The sequence below is a fragment of the Oncorhynchus clarkii genome, chromosome 31, assembly GCF_045791955.1.
Source record: "Oncorhynchus clarkii lewisi isolate Uvic-CL-2024 chromosome 31, UVic_Ocla_1.0, whole genome shotgun sequence".
Classification (NCBI taxonomy): domain Eukaryota; kingdom Metazoa; phylum Chordata; class Actinopteri; order Salmoniformes; family Salmonidae; genus Oncorhynchus; species Oncorhynchus clarkii.
In genome coordinates this window covers 42,413,313-42,428,991 of record NC_092177.1, presented here as the reverse complement: position 1 = coordinate 42,428,991, position 15,679 = coordinate 42,413,313, and the positions used below count along the sequence as shown (strand labels likewise).

General features: G+C 40.7%; 1 protein-coding gene across 7 annotated transcripts in view; it reads left to right on the top strand.

Moving 5' to 3' along the window:
- The window catches only part of LOC139391116 (protein diaphanous homolog 2-like), a 637,381-nt gene that overhangs the window by 12,542 nt on the left and 609,160 nt on the right, over nt 1–15,679 (top strand). For 5 of the 7 annotated variants that reach the window (XM_071138654.1, XM_071138656.1, XM_071138651.1 and 2 more), the window contains exons 3-4: nt 10,183–10,215; nt 11,660–11,836. In XM_071138654.1, coding sequence (XP_070994755.1) covers nt 10,183–10,215; nt 11,660–11,836 — 210 coding nt within the window. The remainder of the gene's footprint in view (nt 1–10,182; nt 10,216–11,659; nt 11,837–15,679) is intronic. The other 2 variants (XM_071138657.1, XM_071138653.1) reach the window with 1 other exon arrangement.

Genomic DNA, 15,679 nt, shown 5'->3' with positions numbered 1-15,679 from the left:
ATGCCATCCGTTTTTAATGGGGATTTTTTTTCCCATTGAGTGAGCAAGAAGTGCTTCATGTGCAGATGGCGTAATGATGTAAAAATAACATATGTAGAAAAAACATATTTGAAACTAGGCCTACATGTTTGGCATGGAAAGATGTGAATTGATAGTATGTAATGCAGTTGTGGAAATGTCATACACCACCTAGTGGTATCACTTTGAGCAAGCCAATTGAACCTCTGACCTAGGATCAGCCCCCCCCCCCCCTTACTATCCATGTAATTGTTTTCATTATGATCTTAAAGTCAAAACTGATTCCTACTCTGAGACACTTTATGAATACAACATTTCTAAACCATTTAGATTTGCTAATGCAGGACGGTATCTGGAATTAAAATTGGCCCTATATCCTTTAGCCCAGAAGAAAGCAAACTGAGTAGTTATTGTACAGTCTTGTTTTGAGAACGACACAAATATTAATTTTCACAAAGTCTGCTGCCTCAGTTTCTATGATGGCAATTTGCATATACTCCAGAATGTTATGAAGAGTGATCAGATGAATTGCAATTAATTGCAAAGTCCCTCTTTGCCATGCAAATTAACTGAATCCCCCCAAAACATTTCCACTGCATTTCAGCCCTGCCACAAAAGGACCAGCTGACATCATCTCAGTGATTCTCTCGTTAACACAGGTGTGAGTGTTGACGAGGACAAGGCTGGAGATCACTCTGTCATGCTGATTGAGTGTGAATAACAGACTGGAAGCTTCAAAAGGAGGGTGGTGCTTGGAATCATTGTTCTTCCTCTGTCATCCATGGTTACCTGCAAGGAAACACGTGCCCTCATTGCTTTGCACAAAAAGGGCTTCACAGGCAAGGATATTGCTGCCAGTAAGATTGCACCTAAATCAACCATTTATCGGATCATCAAGAACTTCAAGGAGAGCGGTTCAATTGTTGTGAAGAAGGTTTCAGGGCTCCCAAGAAAGTCCAGCAAGCGCCAGGACCGTCTCCTAAAGTTGATTCAGCTGCGGGATCGGGGCACCACCAGTACAGAGCTTGCTAAGGAATGGCAGCAGGCAGGTGTAAGTGCCTCTGAATGCACAGTGGGGCGAAGACTTTTGGAGAATGGCCTGGTGTCAAGAAGGGCAGCAAAGAAGCCACTTCTCTCCAGGAAAAACATCAGGGACAGACTGATATTCTGCAAAAGGTACAGGGATTGGACTGCTGAGGACTGGGGTAAAGTAATTTTCTCTGAATCTCCTTTCTGATTCTTTGGGGCATCCGGAAAAAAGCTTGTCCAGAGAAGACGAGGTGAGCGCTACCATCAGTCCTGTGTCATGCCAACAGTAAAGCATCCTGAGACCATTCATGTGTGGCGTTGCTTCTCAGCCAAGGGAGTGGGCTCACTCACAATTTTACCTAAGTACACAGCAAAGAAATAAAGAATGGTACCAACACATCCTCCATGAGCAACCTCTCACAACCATCCAGGAACAGTTTGGTGATGAACAAAGTATTTTCCAGCATGATGGAGCACCTTGCTATAAGGCAAAATTGGCTCGGGGAACAAAACATCAATATTTTGGGTCCATGGCCAGGAAACTACCCAGACCTTAATCCCATTGAGAGCTTGTGGTCAATCCTCAAGAGGTGGGTGGACAGATTAAAACCCACAAACTCTGACAAACTCCAAGCATGTATTATGCAAGAATGGGCTGCCATCAGTCAGGATGTGGCCCAGAAGTTAATTGACAGCATGCCAGGGCGGATTGCAGAGGTCTTGAAAAAGAAGGGTCAACACTGCAAATATTGACTCTTTGCATCAACTTCATGTAGTTGTCAACAAAAGCCTTTGACACTTATGAAATTATTGTAATTATACTTCAGTATTCCATAGTAACATCTGACAAAAATATCTAAAGACACTGAGGCAGCAGAATTTGTGAAAATTTATATTTGTGTCATTCTCAAAACGTTTGGCCACGACTGTAGTCCTTTGTATTTAAAAACTCTTGCCAGATGAGTTATACTTGTGATATTCTCCATACTCATATGGACCCATGAATCCAGCAAAATTGTAGTGGGCTTTTCAATTTTATTAACCTTTATCTAAACAAAATCCTATTTCGATAATGAAGGAGCTGAGGGCTAATTCGATTTGGGTTATTTTGAGGAATTAATGTTGGGCAATAAACATTTATTACAATGAAAGAGTTGAGGTTTTAATAAGCCAGAGAAGCCCAGAGGACGTGCATGGTTAATTGTTATGTGGTAAATTGCATTGTTGTAGTGTTGGCATACGGTAATGACTGTGCGGAAGTGAATTGATGGTTTCCCCTAAAGGAAACCAAATTGCATTGTTGCTATGTGTTGCCGTGCGATAATGACTGTGCAGAAGTAAAATGATGGTTTCCCCTAAAGTAAAGACGATTAGCTCAACAGAGGTTCCCTTGTTGTTAAACTGATTAAAATATGTTAAATTACCCCATTTGAAAAATTTGCAATGTTTTACACACTTGTAGAGACAATGTTTGAAAGTAATGATGGGGGTGAAATATAGATACAGTTACATATTTTCTGGATATTATTTCTGACCATATATCGTTTTGACAACATCGCAATATTATTTTTGCAATAGTTGGTTGTACCTGCACCAAACTCCAATTTGTTTGACTGATCAAAACTTGCTTTCTCATGGCTCTCTCTTGTCCCTCTGCAGCAAACATACAGTGCATATGGAAAGTATTCAGACCCCTTGACTTTTTCCACATTTTGTTACGTTATAGCCTTATTCTAAAATGGATTCAATTGTTGCTTTTCCTCACCAATCTGCACACAATACCCCATAATGACAAAGCATAAAGAAATTAATTTAAAATTGAAATATAACATTTACGTAAGTGTTCAGACCCTTTACTCAGTACTTTGTTAAAGCACCTTTGGCTGCGATTACAGCCTCAAGTCTTCTTGGGTAAGACACTACAAGCTTGGCACACCTGTATTTGGGGAGATCCTCCCATTCTTCTCTGCAGATCATCTCAAGCTCTGTCAGGTTGGTTGGGGAGCGTTGCTTCACAGCTATTTTCAAGTCTCTCCAGAGATGTTCGATTGGGTTCAAGTCCGGGTTCTGGCTGGGCCAGTCAAGGACATTCAGAGACTTGTCCTGAAGTTACTCCTGCGTTGTCTTGCCTTTGTGGATAGGGCCTTCCTGTTGGAAGGTGAACCTTCACCCCAGTCTGAGGTCCTGAGTGCTCTGGAGCAAGTTTTCATCAAGGATCTCTGAACTTTGCTCCGTTCATCTTTCCCTTGGTCATCTTCCATCTAAGAATAATGAAGGCCAATGTGTTCTTGGGGACCTTCAATGCTGCAGAAATGTTTTGGTACCCCTTCCTCAGACCTGTCCCTCGACAGAATCCTGTCTCAGAGCTCTACGGAAAATTCCTTTAACCTCATTGCTTAGTTTTTGCTCTGACATGCACTGTCAACTGTGGGACCTTTTTTATATATATATATATATATATATATATATATATATATATATATATATATATATATATATATATATATATATATATATATATATATATATATATAAAAGCCTCTATATATAGGTGTATGCCGGGACCTTTCCAAGAATTTCACTTTGTTATTTTTCGGTATTGTGTGTAGATTGATGAGAATGTTTTATTTAATCGATTGTAGAATAATGCTGTGACGTAACAAAATGTGAAAAAAAGGGGTCTGAATATTTTCCGAATGCACTGTGTGGTGAGCAATATGTTTGGAACATCGAATTGCAGTAAAATCACAGTAACCAATCGCAGTACTTATCAAATAGTGAGAATCGCAATACACAGTTGAAGTCGGAAGTTTACGGACACCTTAGCCAAGTACATTTAAACTCAGTTTTTCCACAATTCCTGACATTTAATCCTAGTAAAAAATCCCGGTCTTAGGTCAGTTAGGATCACCACTTTATTTTAAGAATGTGAAATGTCAGAATAATAGTAGAGAGAATGATTTATTTAAGCTTTTCTTTCTTTCATCACATTCCCAGTGGGTCAGAAGTTTACATACACTCAATTAGTATTTGGTAGCATTGCCTTTAAATTGTTTAACTTGTGTCAAACATTTTGGGTAGCCTTCCACAAGCTTCCCACAATAAGTTGGGTGACTTTTGTCCCATTCCTCTTGACAGAGCTGGTGTAACTGAGTCAGGTTTGTAGGCCTCCTTGCTCGCACACATTTTTTTCAGTTCTGCCCACATATTTTCTATATGATTGAGGTCAGGGCTTTGTGATGGCCACTCCAATACCTTGACTTTGTTGTCCTTAAGCCATTTTGCCACAACTTTGGAATTTTGCTTGGGGTCATTGTCCATTTGGAAGACCCATTTGCAACCAAGCTTTAACTTCCTGACTGATGTCTTGAGAGGGTGCTTCAATACATCCACATAATTTTCCATGCCTCATGATGCCATCTATTTTGTGAAGTGCACCAGTCCCTCCTGCCGGAAAGCACCCCCACAACATGATGCTGCCACTCCCGTGCTTCACGGTTGGGATGGTGTTCTTTGACTTGCAGGCCTCCCCCTTTTCCCTCCAAACATAATGATGGTCATTATGGCCAAACAGTTCTATTTTTGTTTAATCAGACCAGAGGATATTTCTCAAAAAAGTATGATCTTTGTCCCCATGTGCAGTTGCAAACCGTAGTCTGTCTTTATTATGGAGGTTTTGGAGCAGTGGCATCTTCCTTGCTGAGCGGCCTTTCAGGTTATGTTGATATAACACTTGTTGTACTGTGGATATAGATACTTTTGTACCTGTTTCCTCCAGCATCTTCACAAGGTCATTTGCTGTTGTTCAGGGATTGATTTGCACTTTTCGCACTGAAGTACGTTAATCTCTGAGATACAACACGTCTCCTTCCTGAGCGGTATGACAGCTGCGTGGTCCCATGGTGTTTATACTTGCGTACTATTGTCTGTACAGATGAACGTGGTACTTTCAGGCATTTGGAAATTGCTCCCAAGGATGAACCAGACTTTTGGAGGTCTACACTTTTTTTTTTCTGAGGTCTTGGCTCTTTTCCTTAGATTTTCCCATGATGTCAAGCAAAGAGGCACTGAGTTTGAAGGTAGGCCTTGAAATACATCCACACGTACACCTCCAATTGACTCAAATGATGTCAATTAGCCTATCAGAAGCTTATAAAGCTATGACATCATTTTCTGGAATTTTCCAAGATGGTTAACGGCACAGTCAACTTAGTTAATATAAACTTCTGACCCACTGGAATTGTGATACAGTGAAATTTAAGTGAAATAATCTGTTTGTAAACAATTTTTGAAAAAATGACTTAGTAGATGACAAAGTAGATGTCCTAACTGACTTGCCAAAACTATAGTTTGTTAACAAGAAATGTGTGGAGTGGTTGAAAAACGAGTTTTAATGACTCCAACCTAAGTGTATGTAAACTTCCGACTTCAACTGTATCTCGTATCGGCACCAAAGTATCGGGATAATATCATATCCTTGTCTATTTAGTGAACCATAAACTAGGAGTTAGGTTAGCGTTAAGATTGAGACTACAACCTTATTAGCTATTGCTTCTTAAGTTGAGAGATAATGTTTAGCCTAATCAACGTATCTTTGTGATTATCCACAGTCACATGTTTAGTGGTCATTATCTGTCAGTAAAGCTAACCATTGTAGTTAACAGCACAACAGTTCTTCTGACAATGCTTTGGCCCTGTTTTATTGTATTGAAAACCATTAGCTGCTTCGCTCAAGGCTGCAGCTACTCTTCCTGGGGTCCAGCAAAATTAATGCCGTTATGCATTTTTTATATATTTTTTAAAATATTACAATACATTCAAAACCGATTTCCCCACATGTTATGGTTGTACCCTCATGCCTCTACTCTACTACCACATATCTACAACACAAAATCCTTGTGTACGTGTGTGTATACTGCATATGTTATCGTGTGTGTATCCATATGTCTGTGCCTATGTTTGTGTTGCTTCACAGTCCCCACTGTTCCATAAGGTGTATTTTTATATTTTTTTTACATACAATTTTACTGCTTGCATGATTTACTTGATATGGAATAGAGTTTCATGTTGTTATAGCACTATGTAGTACTGTGCTCCTCTCCCATGTTCTGGACTTGGGGACTGTGAAGAAACCTCTGGTGGCATGTCTTGTTGGGTATACATGGGTTTCCTTGCTGTGTGCCAGCTCAAACAGACAGCTCGGGGCATTCAATTGGTCAATTCCTCTCACAAATACAAGTAGCGATGAAGTCAATCTCTCCTCCACTTTGATCCAGGAGATACTGACATGCATATTATTAATGTTAGCTATCTGTGTATATCCAAGGGCCAGCTGTGCTGCCCTGTTCTGAGCCAATTGCAATTTTCCTAAGTCCTTTTTTGTGACACCTGACCAAATGACTGAAACAGTAGTCCAGGTGCGACAAAACTAGGGCCTGTAGGACCGGCCTTGTTGATAGTGCTGTTAAGGAGAGTAGCACCTTTTTATGGACAGATTGGTCCTCATTTTAGCTACTGTTGTATCAATATGTTTTGACCAGTTTATAATCCAGGGTTACTCCAAGCAGTTTAGTCACCTAAACTTGCTCAATTTCCACATTATTCATTACAATATTTAGTTAAGGTTTAGGGTTTAGTGAATGATTTGTCCCAAATACAATGCTTTTAGTTTTGGAAATATTTAGGACTAACTTATTTCTCGCCACCCATTATGAAACTAACTGTAGCGCTTTGTTAAGTGTTGCAGTCATTTCCGTAGCTGTAGTACCCGACGTTTATAGTGTTTAATCATCCGCGTACATAGACACACTGGCTTTACTCAAAGCCAGTAGCATGTTGTTTGTAAAGATTGAAAAATTAAGGGTCCTAGACAGCTACCCTGAGAAATTCCTGATTCTTTCCGGATTATGTTGGAGAGGGTTCCATTAATTAACACCCTCCATGTTCTGTTAGACAAGTAACTCTTTATCCACAATATAGCAGGGGGTGTAAAGCCAAAACATACGTTTTTCCAGCAGCAGACTATGATCGATAATGTCAAAAGCCGCACTGAAGTCTAACAAAATAGCCCCACAATCGTTTTATTATCAATTTCTCTCAACCTGTCATCAGTCATTTGTGTAAGTGCTGTGCTTGTTGAATGTCCTTCCCTATAAGCATACTGAAAGTCTGTCTATTTGTTCACTGTAAAATAGAATATAGGGAAGGTCAAGTCATGCGTCCTCCGAAACATGACCCACCAAACTGCGCTTCTTAACACCCGTCCGCTTAACCCGGAAGCCAGCTGCACCAATGTGTCAGAGAAAATACCATTCAATTGACGACCAAAGTCAGCCTGCAAACGCCCAGCAGGTCACAAGGAGTCGCTAGCGCGCGATGAGCCATGGGACTCCCAGTCACGGCCGGTTGTGACACAGCCTGGGATCAAACTTACAGCGCTGCACCACTCGGGAGGCCGGCTTTACTATTCTTAGGTAGCTGAGTTACTTTTGCTTCCCTCCAGGCCTGAGAGCTCACACTTTCAAGCAGGCTTCAATTGAAGATATGGCAAATTGGAGTGGCAATATCGTCCGCTATTATCTTCAGTAAATTTCCATCCAAATCAAATTTATTTATATAGCCCTTCGTACATCAGCTGATATTTCAAAGTGCTGTACAGAAACCCAGCCTAAAACCCCAAACAGCAAGCAATGCAGGTGTAGAAGCACCTGCATCCAAGTTGTCAGACCCCAGTGGCTTGTCATTGTTGATAGACAACAGTAATCTTTTCATATCTTCCACACTCACTTTTTGGAATTCTAAATGACAATGCTTGTCTTTTATCATTTGGTCAGATATACTTGGATGTGTAATGTCAGCGTTTTTGCTGGCATGACACTGTTGGCATCACCTGAGCAATACAGTCGAGACATTGCTCTCTGTTACCTCACGTAACCTTTTGGAGCAGTGATAGTATGCAGGTATCATCTTGACAAGGCTGCCTCGAAGGAGTAATTAAATAACACTTTCACATTGTCCATAGGGACTAGAACTAGATGTGGAAATTCATAGATAGAGGCTCTATCCATGACAGAAAACACCTTCCAACTGTTGATTCGTAGAAGTAATAGATATGGCAGTTTGAGCGTCTGCTAGCTGCAGTCTTTAGCCTCGGGGAGCTATGGGGCTAACGGCTCGAGGAGTTGCAGTGTAAAGCCGTTGAGAGCGATAGCCTGAGATTAACCGAGGAGAGAATCCCCTCCGCAGGAGGTCCGCTTTATGGCCACAACACCCCACGTTCCCCAATCGTTAGCGCTTCACAGCCCCCACAGCATAGTGCCACAGCATATGGTGTTGTGTTGTTTCCTGCTTCCTGTGTCAGTGTGTGACTGAGGCGTCTTTACAAACGGCCGTCCGCAGCAGAGCCACAGGCCATTGGCAATGTATGCCTTGTGTCTGGAAAGGAAACAAACATCTGTTTTGGGAGTTTTTTTTCGGGGGCCTACAGTTGAAGTCGGAAGTTTACATACACTTAGGTTGGAGTCATTAAAACTTGTTTTTCAACCACTCCACAAATGTCTTGTTAACAAACTATAGTTTTGGCAAGTCAGTTAGCACATCGGTTAGGACACAAATTTCATTATGGGTCCTAAAGCACGGAAATAGTGTCCACTGCTCGTATACTTCGTATTTTGGCGAATGTAGTACGACATCCGGGAACTTTTGGCATACTAACTATATCCATACTATATCCATACATGTCCAATAAGCATACTACATACTCAATTTACATCACAAGTAGTACGGTTAGTGCAGTTAGTATGAGTATTCGAACACAGCTCTTGAGTTTGAGAACATTTTTTTTTAGTTATTGAACTACAGTAGGTTAAGTGGATTTATAACCGGTAATGGAATTACGGTAACAGAATTACATCATGGGTCCCTGATCTGTACTATGCTTAATTATGAATATTCATATCATTCTCTTTATGGTGTTTGTATCCCGAATAGGTACACAAAGGTTCAAATATGCAATAACCTTATTTTGCATATTTTGTTAATTCTACACAATAGCTATTATACTAATGAGCTCCTTCCCTAAACAAGGCCACATTTGGTTGGTCCGGACCAGACCAGGCTGAACCAATGTTTATGTTTCCCAAATTTGGACATGACAGCACAATAGAGCACAGTAGAGTAGCGTACAGCAGAGCAGATCAGAGTACAGTACAGTAAAGTAAATATGTACAGTACAATACAGTACATTATATTGTACTCTACTCTAGTGTACTGTACTGCACTCTACTTTTCTTTACTTTACTGTACTGTCCTGTCCAAATTTGTGAAACATACACTACCTGTCACGTTCTGACCTTTATTTCCTTTGTTTTGTATTTATTTAGTATGGTCAGGGCGTGAGTTGGGGTGGGCAGTCTATGTTTGTTTTTCTATGATTTGGGTATTTCTATGTTTCGGCCTAGTATGGTTCTCAATCAGAGGCAGGTGTCATTAGTTGTCTCTGATTGAGAATCATACTTAGGTAGCCTGGGTTTCACTGTGTGTTTGTGGGTGATTGTTCCTGTCTCTGTGTTAGTTTGCACCAGTATAGGCTGTTTCGGTTTTCCACGTTTGTTGTTTTGTATTCTGTTGTTCATGTTTAGTTGTCTTATTGAAAAACATGAATAGTAACCACGCTGCATTTTGGTCCTCCTCTCCTTCACCGCAAGAAAACCGTTACAGTACCAGTCAAAAGTTTAGAAAACCTAACCATTCAAGGGTTTTTCTTTATTTTTACTATTTAAAAAATGAATTAAAGAGATCAAAACTATGAAATAACATATGGAATCATGTAGTAACCAAAAAAGTGTTCAACAAATCAAAATCTATTTCATATTTGAGATTCTTCAAAGTAGCCACCCTTTGCCTTGATGGCAGCTTTGCATACTTTTGGCATTGGTGTTATTCATAGGTGTGGTTATTCATAGGTTCATTCATATGGGTTCGTCTGAGGCTTTATGACATTTCCGTCACGTTTGCATGCATGTCCATCTGTTACTGTGTATTGTGACATTTTGGATATTCTCCTTCACATGCACACCATGGGGCTGTCATTTTCAGTTGGATCTTATTTTTCACAATGTGCCTTCCCTTCAACAGAACATACACATAAAAACATTGGCTGACGACATGGTAAGGTGTCCTGTTTTCATTTCTTTGTGTATTTTGTTTCGCGTCATCATCTTCTCTTTGTGTCATGGCTGCGCAGGATGTTGAACTGAAATCTGTGGATGGATCAATGAAACAAGAGTGACACGGTGCCCTCAGTAAACCAAGTAGGGTTCCTGTATTACTGTCATTACAGTATTTTATGGTTATTTAATGTGGCCAAATGATCACGTAATTTAATATGATTTCTTTTTATGAATGCCTAGCCTAATCAGTCAAATATCAGCCCAACAGTATCCAACAGGCTTATATATTGTATTTGTTATTATTCCTCTTAATAATTCATTAACAAAGAACAAGTACACTCTATCTGGGTCAAACACTGGTGCTGTTTCAATGGATTGTATTACATGTAGATTCTACAATCATGTTGAACATCATTGGTTTGTCTTTCACTGGTCTGTCCACAATGATTTCAGTGTAGATTCAGGTGTGCTATCATTAATAAAATGTTGTATTAATTGATTTGTCTTACTCTTTTTCATATGTATGTTCATTCATTCATTTCACACAAGCATGACCCTTAAACCCATATAGCTAATACCACTGACGACTAACTAACAGCGACTGGTGCATGGACTTACCCTCTTCTGACTGTGTAACAAAGGTGTGTGCTGCTGGCGGCATATCGTTTGATCTTGGTCTGTCTTCTGTCGTCGGCCCTGAATACATATGAGGTGCGCTTGATTTAATGCTTGCAGTTTGCACTTTTGGGACGATTCCATTTGTCCCATTGCCCCCTGCAAACTAAATCAAGCACAGCTCAGGTGAATGTATTTCTACTTATGCGATTGACATTTGTTCTTAATTCATCGGTGTAGAATAGCTGAGTACTGTCTGTGAGGAGAGTATCTTTCTGAGGCACATGTACTTAAGTTATACAGACTCCCATAACAGTCTGTGATTTTGAACAATCCTAATCTACAGGGTTAATGGTAAGTGTGAAGGTAAGTTAAAATCGATGACGTCGCTGTATTTAAGTGTACCATTTTATTATGTACCATGTTTTCATTCAGATACACATGAACTGTACAGATTAATACATCAAAGTTTGAAATAGAGTAAGCAATGTTACACCCCTTGTTAAAGCACATTATCATTTAATCTAACATCATTTTTTTTTACGACACAACAGAAGATGAGCACACATTATCAGTCCGCCCCTTGTCACAGGCAAAACGCTTTACTTTAGCTGGCCTGTGGTACCATCCCAACCAGCTGTGATGCCTGTTTAAAGGTTGGGAAGGAGCTTGAAAGACATGGCAGGCATATGACAGTATCACTCAACTCTACAGTATGTAAGCATTCAGAAAGCCTGAAGCCTAGCTTAATATTCCTAGTTAAATACTGTATGTCGTAACACTTACCATACACACTTTGGTAATGCCACCCTCTCTTTCCCCTTCAGCGTGACCGGATCACCAGTTTCCGGAAGACTGGGAATAAGAAGGACAAGCCCCTGATCCAGCACTCCACAGACCCCATGTCCATTCAGGTAGAGATGCCCATGCCCCAGCCTCTCTTTGACGACCGCTCCATGAACCTCTCCGAGAAGGAGATCAACGCCCTCTTTGAGAAGATGATGGTAAGTCCGATACTGTAACTCTCCTTTTGAACCAAGTGTATATAGCCACCATTATCCACAGTTCTCCCCTCTAAGAATGAATGTAGAGTCCCTGTTTTCAGTACTGTATTTCCCTGATTGATCAAAACTAGTTTTCTCATGGCTCTCTCTTGTCTTTCTGCAGCAGACATATAGTGAGCAATGTGTTTGAAACGTCAAATTGCAATAAAATTGCGGTATCTAATCGCAATATCTACAGAATCGTGAGAATTAAAATCCATATTACAATCCGTATTGGTATTGTGAGGTCCCTGGCAGTGTACACTGAGTTTACAAAACATTAAGAACACCTTCCTAATATCGAGTTGCACATCAGAACATGGACTCTACAAGGTGTCGAGAGTGTTCCACAGGGACGCTGGCCCTTGTTGACTCCAATGCTTCCCAGAGTTGTGTCAAGTTGGCTGGATTAGCCTTTGGGTGGTGTATCATTCTTCATACACACCGGAAACTTTTAAGCAAAAACCTAGCAGTTATTGACACGAACCGGTGTGCCTGGCACCTACTGCCATACCGAGTTCAAAGGCACTTAAATCTTTTGTCTTGCCCATTCACCCTCTGAATGGAACACATGCACAATCCATGTCTCAATTGTCTCGAGGTCTAAAAATCCTTCTTTAAATCGGTCTCCTCCCCTTCATCTACACTGATTGAAGTGGATTTAACAAGTGACATAAAAAAGGGATCATGGCTTTCACCTGGATTCATCTGGTCTGTTTATGTCATGTTCATAATGTTTTGTACACTCAATGTATATGTACTATGGGATTACACCTTCAACCACTACTTGTCTTGAACCATAGAGATGTAATGGGTAGAATGGATATGGTTACTGATTCTGTCTGAAACTCACCGTGGGTCCTTTTTAGTACGAGCTACCAATCACATTGTTATTTTACTGTTCACCAGAGAGTGATCTTTAGGTGGATCTCTGTCTCCACTGGTTGTCATAATAATGATATCAGTAGATGTGATGTGTTTTGGCAAAGAAATGTAGCGGTTTTCTTTTCTATTGCCCTCTATATTTACATCATGTTAATGTGGGTGCTTTTGTGTCTCATACTATGCGCCACTCTTCTTTTCTTCGTAATCTGCAGGCAGGGAGCTCTGCTCAGGCTAAGCTTCTGCTGAACAGTACTTACCTGGTTCGCTGCGCAGAGCCGTGTCACAGCTCTAAAATCACGCTGACGCTCAGCATAGAGAGCACATAGATCAAAGAGAGAGACAGGAGTGAGTGTATCAGCGTAACCCTGTCGTGACTTCTCACTTAACTCGGTAACTCAAGTTCACTTGACTCAGCCCTCGTTCAAACAGGGAGCTCCAGAGTGATCCATCAGAGAGCTACAGAGCTCCAACAGAGAGCTATATCAGAGAGCTACGGAGAGCTCCATCTGAGAGCTACAGAGAGCTCCATCAGAGAGCTATAGAGTGCTCTATTAGAGCTATAGAGTGCTCTATTAGAGCTACAGAGTGCTCCATCAGAGAGCTACAGAGTGCTCCATCAGAGAGCTACAGAGTGCTCCATCAGAGAGCCACAGAGTGCTCCATCACAGAGCTACAGAGAGCTCCATCAGAGAGCTACAGAGAGTTCCTACAGAGAGCTCATCAGAGCTACAGAGAGCTTGACTGGCTACCCAGACTCCTTGCTCCGGCCAAACGCTATGCCACACCCACAGATTTTAGTTTAGTTTCCTCAATGAGTGTGGACCTGAGTACCTCTCCGACCCTTCACCGAATTGGAACACATTTGGGGCCGTCTTATTGGTCTATAAACCTATGGGTAAATGCATTGATATTGCTACCAAAATATTTTTTACATTAGATGAGTACCAAGATGACTGCACGGTGGCTTCATTACAGCGATCCCATGTCTGTCATCCAAGGTTTATACACATCACCGGTAACTACTAGACAACCATAAAATAGCGAGGGTGATACAAAGAGTTTGGTTACTTTAATTACAGTGTTACTCATAGCTCTCTCCTGTTACCAGTAAAGATGCACTATAAATGCCTGTCTTCTACCCGGTGATATTCAATAGAAAATGGTGTAACACTCATATGGCTTTAACATGATGTTCGAGCTCTTCCCTTTGTGTTATGAATTATAAACCGTGAATTTGCATCAGTTCAACCTGTTGTCGTGTGTCTTCCACGTCTCTGTTGAGTGTGAGTAGCAGTTTATATCCAAGTAAGAAGAAGTCGAGCCTTTAGCTTGCCAGCCCAGCAGTCTGTGAATCTTCATCATTGAGAAGAGAAGATTACTCCACTAATAACAACTAACAGCCTACATTATAAGACGATACTTGAATTTGAAATAATTGTAGCTTCTGATCACTTTGCAGTTACATGTAATTATACATGGCATGCAACGTACATGGTGTCCTATCCTTGCTAGTTGTGAGGCAAGGGTAGTTGTGGTCCCACAGACACATGTGACATGGTTTAAGTAGGAGATGATGGGTTGATCAATGAGCATTCCCGTGGAACTCTCTGTTCAAAGCTCAATATTGCCCCCTTGTGGGGTTTTGCTTGACTTGACGAAAGGAGAGGGGAAAAATAATGCATGACCTAACCCCCCATCTACGCTTTGTTCGCCTTGTTTTTAGACTCAAGTTGAGCCCCAAGTACTAGGTAGTCTGACTAGTCTGGCTTGCCAGACTCATAAGTAATAGCTACCTTGGATCTTTAATAACAACCCATAGGTTATGTAAAAATGAATGAATTTACAGGTGAAAACATTTCCCCTTGTTGAATTTTAAGTTCAACTCGTACTCATCTCCAAGGTCAAACGTCTTTTGCAACCCCTGCTTTTTAATTCCACATAAATTGGCTCTGGTTGGCTCTCTGTGTATGCTGCCGGATTGAAAATTTAACAAGAAGCTTTCAGCCGATACCCTGGATTCATTGCATAGGCCTGTGTGTGTGTGTGTGTGTGTGTGTGTGTCACTCTGTATACCTTTTTTCATATAATGGTTATTGTTGCGAAAGCCTAAGTGATGCAGATTCTCTCGTGTTTTTTATCACGATCAGTCTTTTTTTTTTGCCTCACCTCGTCTCATCCAGCTCACCTCTCAATTACTGTGTTTGTGCTCACCACGCTGTGACATTAAACTCAGGCTTCAATGACAGGAAAGGCATGTTTCTCAGCGGCTGAAAATGTGTTGCGCTGAGAACCTTCACTGAAAGCTTAATTACAATGAAGTAAAGGGGTTTGTATTACCTTTACGTGCTTTTGAAGCTGCCAGCACCAACATGCCCCTATCTATAGATTGTAGAGCATTTTCATAGCTAAAGTACTAACAGCAGCCTATGTTGAAATTATAATGCAGAAATTGAACTTTATTTATGTTAGCTTGAATTGGAGTAGCTAAATCAAATGACATTCAAACTGCATAATCGTAGTCTCAATACAGAGATACTCAATAAAGAAGGTTTGCCGTTGCTTTAAAAAAACATAGCATTTTGTTGTTCTCTGTGTATCTCCTCGTATCCCCATGCTCTTATTGATTGATAACATGGCATGCACTGCTGCTTTAACGCTCTAGTTTCAAGTCAGGGTGTTAGGGGTTTGACCAAGGAGCCCCCGTGTTGTGCTTTAATGACAAAGACAAATCCAAATGTGATTTTCCTTCAGTGTTATCGTGACTTTACTTTCAATAATCTGATCAATGTTATTTATCGAATCAACTAACTTTAATTGTTACCCCATTTAAATGAATCATGTAAATTCATTAGGAATTTGGGGCACCACGAGAGCAGTTGTTTAAAGAGTTACCATCTTCCGAATGAAACTCTAAAGGTC